This window comes from Triticum urartu, chromosome 7 (assembly GCF_003073215.2).
Source record: "Triticum urartu cultivar G1812 chromosome 7, Tu2.1, whole genome shotgun sequence".
Taxonomy (NCBI): domain Eukaryota; kingdom Viridiplantae; phylum Streptophyta; class Magnoliopsida; order Poales; family Poaceae; genus Triticum; species Triticum urartu.
The window spans coordinates 719,092,977-719,101,135 of NC_053028.1; the positions used below are offsets into that span (position 1 = coordinate 719,092,977).

The following is an 8,159-nucleotide window of genomic DNA, read 5'->3' on the forward strand; positions in this document are numbered from 1 at the left end:
AGATCGCCGCGATCCTGACCGCCGCTGCTCCTGATCGTTTCCCCAGTTCCCCGCTGCCCCAGATCGCCCTGGTCGTTGCCGCCACTGATGCTGCCCCAGATCATGTATTAGCAGGCATCGGTAGATCATGGGCTAGCAGACATAATTAGATCTCGATTTTTTCTCTGAATTGCGAAGCACAAGCGGCAAGCAATAGTTACAGTCGATGCGTTACTGTGTTGGTTTCATCTCGTTGTGCTCAGTTAATCACCTGAATTAGCTTTTGTTTAGAAATTTTACAGCTTTCCCCTGACGATTGCCTAGCACTAGCAACTTTAATTTTGTATGAACGAATATAAGGTTGACTGGCTCTGGCATGAAAATATATTTTTCATCGCCCAGCATGTCTAACGAGATGCAGGCTACCAAACACAGTCTCAACCCAACATGTTTCAACACATGCAAGACTACCAAACAACTGCACTTGTATAGACTCAGCATGTCTACCCTGAGCATGTGTCAAAGGGGAACAACCATGCTAGGTTGAGAATGCTATCAAACACTCCCTACGATTACCATATGCATGTGAATCCTGGCTAACGACGCTGGCATGGTCAAGAGGGGCTCATGTGATGCTGCCGGATGCATGAATCACGACACCAATAGATGTCCATGATAATGAGTACCGTGGAACTCGAGCTAGTATCGAACTTTCCGTTTTAATAGTAATTTATTAGTAGAATGGATATATATGGATAGATTAAAAGTAAGGATTTTCATGCATAATATAAACTAGCACATATGCCCGTGCGTTGCAACAAGAAAACACAACACACAGACGCGAGAGTTAGGTTATACAGATGCGGACAAGATCTTGAGCGCAAACATCAACCGGCATGTCTTCAAACAGGATGTACCCTCACACCATCAAATTGCCTTGTTCATCCAGGCGATGCAGTTTTTGATTTGTTCCAACTTCCAAACCTATGTGGAAATTGCTGATGAGGTCGTGCTACTGTTGTTCAGTACCCTCAGAGCGACAGCTACTCTATCTTGCAAAGACAGGAATCTCCCATCAACAAAGGTGTGGTCCCTTGCCATCATATCTTCCAAAAATGGGATCCTCACCAAGTTGCAGACGTAACTGAAGGTACTTCTCATTTTGTACAGAGAGTCAAATCCTTGTGCATCCACCATAGAAGATGATAAGGTTTCTGGATGGAAAGAAAAACACAAAACTAGTTAAATGATACTATCTAGATATATTAAACTCAAGAAAACCTAGAAGAACAAGTAAGAAGACAAACACTAGGCAACATGCAATAGGAGGGTACAGAATATATCCGAGCAGCATGCAGTATAAACTAGGAATTTATGCAATAGGAGGGTACAAAAAGCATAAATAAAATCAAAAGAATTTATAAACTGGCAAAAAGAGTGCTCAAACAATTTAAGACAAAGCTTCTACATATGTTTGATTTTCCGTACCTTCAAATATGGTAGAGCTGCTAATATTTGAATCCAACTTGCAGTTGTCTCCTCTCGTGTACAAAACATACCATTTTCTTGAGTTGTCTCCATCACGTGCATATGCCTTGACATGCTCCGCTTGGCTGAACTTGTCCCACTCAGTGCCAGATTGTCCCGCGGCTATCGAAGAGAGCAACCATAGCCTGCAGAATAGCTGGAAATGCCTTGGCTTTATGTCTCGCATGTATTCTGGGAGTTTTAACATGGTGTAATCCTCCAGGATCAGCCTCTCGAGTGAAGCAATCTGCTCCAGCACCTTCAACTTTGGGCAGTTCACGATGGTAAGCATCTGCAGATTGGGGAAATTGGTGATCCTCTCCAGGTCAGGGCATCCATTCACTGTAAGCTCAACAACAGAAGGAAAGCTCTCAATGTAGCTGAGGTACTTGACATGTTGTAGACATAATATTTTCAATGAGCTTGCATTGGATGCAAGGCCTGGAGGAACATGCCTCAGTCTGCATTTTTTGAGCACAAGCTTCTTCAAACGGCGCATGGCTTTTACTTTCTCCTCCCACTCCCACTCCTCCCATTCCACCATTCCATACAAGATCATTTCATTTAACCTTGGAAATGAAGCTGTTGCCGCATGCAAGAATCCAGTCCCCACATGTTTGATGCATGGAGCACGAGAGACCTGTAGAACCTCCAGACCGGGGAGCTGGCACAACCCATTGGGAAGTTGTGCGCAACAAGCCAGATCATGAAACAATATAGTCTTCAAGTTGTTGAGGGGCACCACTGATGTGGACATCATCCAGCTCGGGAGTTGCCGGCCAAAATACCCCTTGATTTGAAGAACTTCTACACCAGGTGGAGGGTAGAGCTTATCGTAAACCTTCTCAATTCGTTGTTGCTCTTCCTCAGAGACACCATCCTTCTCTTTGACCAACACATCATCTCCCAATCTACTGGTGCAGTGCAGGAGTAGCCTGATAAGATGCATCTTCTCGCTGAGCCTAGCATTAGCAGCAAACGAGGTAGCAGATACATTCTCTAATTCAGTTAATCCAAGAAGTCTGAGTTGGGAAACAGGACCCAACTCATCCAAACTGCACCAATCACCATCCATGTGGGCTCGAAACATACGTAGTCTCCTCATATTTGTCAGACCACTAAACCCTCTAGGTACCATACATGCTTCGGGAAGTGAAAGGAACCTCAACTGGCCAAGCTTCACAATGCTATCAGGAAGATTCACCAATCTTGTACATCCACGAAGGTCAAGGAATTGCAACAGTTTCATCTTGCCAATGTTTCCTGGAAGTACAGATATATCCGCATTTACTAGTGTTAGATACCTCAGGTGCTTGAGTTGATGCAACAATTCCAGCAATACAGCCATATCTGAAGATTCCATATGCAGAGTCCGCAAACTAGAAAAAGTAGCCAATAAATCACCAGGCTTCATCTTAATCTGGATAGTTGAGATCAATGTTCTCATTGATTTCTGCACCTGTAGAGATTTTGAATCAAGTTCACCTGATTGTGATTGGTTAGCTTCTATGGACAACCGAAGAAAGTTTTGTGAACTAAGTTTAGAAAGAATATCATTGTCTCCATCTTGAGCCACGAGTGCTTCATCTTTAGTCATATACTGAGCAAATGAGCGAACAACATCATGCATGCTGCAAACCCATATATGAGCATACGCTTTATCTGGCTCTATAAGGTTCCTAGATATCAACTCCTTGTAGTAATTTGTTCCCAATTCTTCTAAATCATTAGAATTTCCATGAATAAATCCTTCACTAATCCACATTGCAACAACTTCATCCATAGTAAAAATTCTACTTTTAGGAAGAAGAGAGTAGTACAGAAAGCACTGCTTCAGGTAGGAAGGCATATATACATAGCTTAAGTATACCGTGTGGTTGAGCTCATCGGGCATTTTAGTTGTTGACCATTTAGAATCATCCAAAACCTGCTGCCAGTCATGCCGTAGCCCCCCTCTTTCACGCAAGAGTCCTCCCATTACTTTAATGGCAACTGGTAAGAAACCACATTTTTGTATAATTTTCAGTCCGATATCCTTTAGCATATTGATGTGGTCTTCATCTATCTCACTTGAGTGTACCTGCGAACATGCAATACAAGGGACAGCTACAGTTAATTAATTATGAACCAAGCTCCTTTAAGGCGCTCAGTTTTATTACCTCTTAAGAGGACTAGTTGATGTATCTGTCTATTTATCAAGGTATGATTGACTATGTAAATACTCAAAGTACTACCTCCGTCCCGGTGTATAAGTCATTCGCGTAGTTCTAGGTCGATAATTTAACTATCTAAATATATATTATATGTGACAAAAAATATATATTTAAAAACTACATCCGTGTGGAAATCTAGTGGTATACTTTTCATGACATATAACACATATTTAATTTCTCAAATCGATGACCTAGAACTACGCGAATGACTTATACACCCGGACGGAGGGAGTATAGAAAGTACATGTCAGAAAGAAATGTTATTAATGTATTTACTTATCGTTCTCCCACACACCAAAGATTTGTGAAATGGCTTCCAAATATAACATACATACTTCATGCCTAGCCCTACAAAATTACTAACAACTTCTTACCTCCAAGAGGCAATAGTACATAAAAGTCACTGAATTACACGTAATTAATGGCTCATATTAATTTTGCAGCGTCCTAACATTTCTCTTAATTAACTACATAGTACTGCTAATAAGTAGATGGAAATAGTGAAAGAGATTTAGTGTTTAATAACGTGCATACCTGCTTCTTGAGCAATGACCAAGCGTCATCAGGTGCTAATGTGTCAACATGGTAGTAGGGCTGTATAGCTGTCATCCCTTGGGCGACGCGTCCTTCTCTAGTTGTGATGAGCACACGGCTACCTGAAGCCGCAGCATTGGCTAAGGGTATTTTGAGCACACCCTCCCAAGCTCCTTTGTCCCACACATCGTCCATTACCAGCAAGGTCTTGTGGTCCTTCAAGGCCTGCACTAGGGCTCGGTGAAGCGCGTCCTTTGCATTTCCAGCCAGCTCGGCATTTCCACCGGCAGCGATGATGGCTCTTCTCAGCAGCTCAACCTCACTGAAATTTTGGTTCACGCTCAACCATATCTTTTTGCTGAACCCGCCTTGGATGGCATCATCATTGAAGACCTTCTGGGCGAGGGTGGTCTTGCCGATCCCACCAACACCTACGATAGCGACCACTATGATGTCATTGTTGACATCCTTTCCCGTCTGCATGATCTGGGCCACCAGTGCTCTTGTGTCTTCTTCAATCTTGTCTCCAACAATAGCCGACCGGTCAAAGTCCCCTACTGTCTCCCGGCTTGGATTACCATGGCGAGAGGCATGGGCGTTGCTGTTATGATCCCCGTAGGACCCGAGATTGATGAAGTTCAAAGCAACGCTGCGTTCCTTGACGTCATCAAGCCTCTGGTTCAGCGCCTTGATGCGGGTGCCGATCTCACGAGCATGAAAGGGGTTTCGCATGCAGAAAAGCAAGGGATTGAAACACCCTGCATTAACCGAGGATGATCCATGCTCCATGGCCTTGAGCTGGCAGAGGTCAAGGATGTCAGTAGCTTCGTACATAGCACGCTTGAGCTGCCCAACCCACTCTCGAACAGTTTCATCAGTGATGTTCCTCCTATCAGCATCGACCATGAAATTCTTGAGGTCCCGAAGCTTCTCTCCCATCTTGTCAATCTCGCCGGAGACGCCCAACATCGTCTTCACCTCATCTCTTGCTGCCTGCGTGAGCATGTCCACCAGGTAGGACGCAAATGCATCCAACACCATCGCCATTGTTGCTGGTTAATTTTTCTGCAATAACAAGGTAATGTCAAATTCAAGCAGGAAGCTTAGTTAGCTATGTGTAAAGAGAGATAAATCACACTTGAACTGCCTCACCAACCTCTGAGATGGATGGACGACACCAATGTCGAGAAGATCTTGGGGTCAGGGTGGCGGTGAGGGCGTGGAGAAGATGGGTTGATGATCTAGTGCGTCGCCTCCAGGAGCAGCAGCTCAGATCCTCATCCGACGTGTCGCATCCGGGAGCAGCAGCTGACCTCCTCCTCCGGCACGCCGCCTCAATGCGCAGCAGCTATGCTTCTCCTCTGGAGCGTCTCACCTGCATGGAGGTGTAGCAGCCGCAGGAGGCAGAGTAGCTGGTTGTGGCAGCAGCAGGTGCTCTTCGGCGAAGGCAAAAGGGCAGACAGATGTATTGGACGGGCCGGGCTAATTAAGTAATAATTACATAAAATGGGGTGCTGTCAGGTTGCTGGTCCACCTTATTTAATCGTTTTTAGTTTAAATAAATTTCCATTCACATCGTTAGTTGATCCATCCACATGCCCACCACATCCACTTAGGGCATCTCCAACACCGACCCGCAAACTTCCCGCAACCGTCCGGAACCAAAGGAGAGCTGCCACGATGGACCATGGAGTACCTTACCCTATGGCTTGTACTGTATAACTTTGCAACAGGGCTGAATAAGAAACAGGCAGTTAGGCACACTAAATTTACTTAAACTAACGTTATTAACCAGGCAGTGGTAGAATTATGCCAGAATAACGTGGTCATAAGGATTCAATCGGAGGATTAGATCGAGGAGGTAAACAAGAAGGTAACCATGACGGAATTGAACCGGGCAGTTTCAAGAAGGTAATAACCGGCCGGGCAGTTTCAAGAACGTTAATAACCGGGCAGTGGTTGAACAAAACCGGGCAGTTTCAAGAAGGTAATCAAGATGGAAGACATAATTAGCTTTGAGCGGGAGCTTCATTGATCGGCTAGGCTAATCAAATAAATGAGTTTCTGAATTAGGACCTCGATCAATGTCAAGGCTTCTAATTGATGGTGATTAAGTTTGTGAAGTCTACACTGTAACAGTATCTCTCATAATTTCACCTACTGTCATAAAATCAACTGTTGATAACATTGCAATTAGGTGTTCGATCGCATTCACACTCAACAGCTTTTGGGTATTTTACTATCGTTGATGTCGAGTTTTGTCACATATGGTTGTTTCCTAAAAAAATGTTAAAAATCTCAATGATTGGGAAAACCCTCTGCGGCGCAGGAGAGAATGCTTAAAGTATTGTTCAACTGCTCCATTTAAAAAAAAACAGTATTGCTCAACTTGCTGCTTTAGAAAAGGTTTGTGGCATACGTCGACATAGAGTATTTTTTGACAAATCTAGCTCCTTTGAGCGACTTGATGCACATCTAGCCCTTGGGCAAAACTAATTTGGAATTTGGCCCCTGGGGTCAGCGCCACATAGCATGGCGCCGAAATGTGCAAGTTCGGCGCCATGCTATATGGAGCCGAGCAAATTTGGCCCTTAGGGTTTTTGTGGGCCCATCTGAGGTCGGCTCCATGTAACACGGCGCTGAACTTGTACAGGTCGGCTCTGTGTGGTATATGGCGCCGACATGTACAACTGTAGCTCCATGATATGTGGCGCCGACCCAGGGGCTAGATTCCAAATTAGTTTTGCCCAAGGGCCAGACGTGCCTCAAGTCGTGCAAAGGGACCAGATTACGACATGCTAAAAGAGAGAATGCTTAAAGTATTGTTCAACCTGCTGCTTTAGAAAAGAAAGGGTACCGTCCAAAAATATGTATGGTAGTTTTGTAGATACATCAGCACTGATCTAAGCTTGATTAGTTAAGTGGTGCTTACGACATGCTAACCTGCCCAACAATTATTGATGTACACCTGGCTGCTTTTGTCCTCCTTTTTTTTCATAGTAATTATTGGCTTCTACTGCCTATATTTGTAACTTCTGTTTTGCCGAAAAGAGAAGAATAAACTTTCTAACTGAAGCTATCAATTCAGAACTCCATCACTCAACGTGATACAAGAGTAGTCAGGAGAACTAAAAGAACTAGTAGACTGCCCGTGCGTTGCTACGAGCTTTTGAAATATTTTGCTGGTGTTATATAAAGTTAATGCATGTTAAATTTCACATGTAGAGACAATATAGCACGAACACAATTGCATAATAATTGAAGTCCACTTCACTTGCAATAATTGATAACAAAAAGGCAAATTGATGATGTATACATATAGAGCAATGATCCAATTAAAAATCCATTACAAATTATTAAGATCTACTACTTGATGCGCTTAAGAAATTCTCGCCCAATGGAAAAGATTCTCTAGCTTCATTTGCAACATGTTTTAGAAAGTATAATAAAAACTGCTTCCTCAATTCATAGTCATCCCACACAAGCAAAAAAATGTAGTATGAGTACTTCACATCCAAGGTCTTCAAACATTTAACAGACAATACGCATCGCGCAAAGCGACTTAACCGGTTCTTTAATGTTCCACCAGAGCATAAAATGAAAACCAAAATAGCGAGGCACCAGAGTCGTGGACATTGGAGGGGAGGCGGCTAAAGGTATGCACGACTCGAACACGGATCTGCTGAAGCACGGGCGTGGGAGCGACAGGGCGGCGCCGCGATACACGTGATTGGAGCCTGGCATAGAGAGCGTGTCGGGCACCATGAGGAGCGGCAGTGCCAATGACGCCATTAGCAACGCCACCAGGATCGCCATGGACGGCTTTCCCCGCCTCCCGCCCCGCCCCGTCATCCTGTTTGCCATGTAGTATCATGTCATACAATAAAATTTAGTATCATGTCTTGA

At 44.0% G+C, this 8,159-nt stretch overlaps 1 protein-coding gene across 1 annotated transcript; it reads right to left on the minus strand.

Moving 5' to 3' along the window:
* Positions 1–840: 840 nt before the first annotated feature.
* Positions 841–5,689, minus strand: LOC125525387 (disease resistance RPP13-like protein 4). Its single transcript, XM_048690391.1, has 4 exons — positions 5,410–5,689; positions 4,254–5,318; positions 1,468–3,586; positions 841–1,193 (listed from the first exon to the last, which is right to left on the minus strand). Exons 2-4 carry the CDS (start codon positions 5,298–5,300, stop codon positions 964–966), a joined length of 3,396 nt encoding a protein of 1,131 aa, XP_048546348.1. The 5' UTR covers positions 5,301–5,318; positions 5,410–5,689; the 3' UTR covers positions 841–963.
* Between the last annotated feature and the right edge of the window lie 2,470 nt (positions 5,690–8,159).

What these genes read in the sequence shown, in the direction of transcription:
- LOC125525387 (XM_048690391.1), bottom strand. Translation starts at nt 5,300, where the DNA reads ATGGCGATGGTGTTGGATGCATTTGCGTCCTACCTGGTGGACATGCTC. An exon ending in GGTCATTGCTCAAGAAGCAG is followed by an intron (nt 3,587 to 4,253) that starts GTATGCACGTTA and finishes GCATGTTCGCAG; the next exon opens with GTACACTCAAGTGAGATAGA. An exon ending in CAGCTCTACCATATTTGAAG is followed by an intron (nt 1,194 to 1,467) that starts GTACGGAAAATC and finishes CTTTCCATCCAG; the next exon opens with AAACCTTATCATCTTCTATG.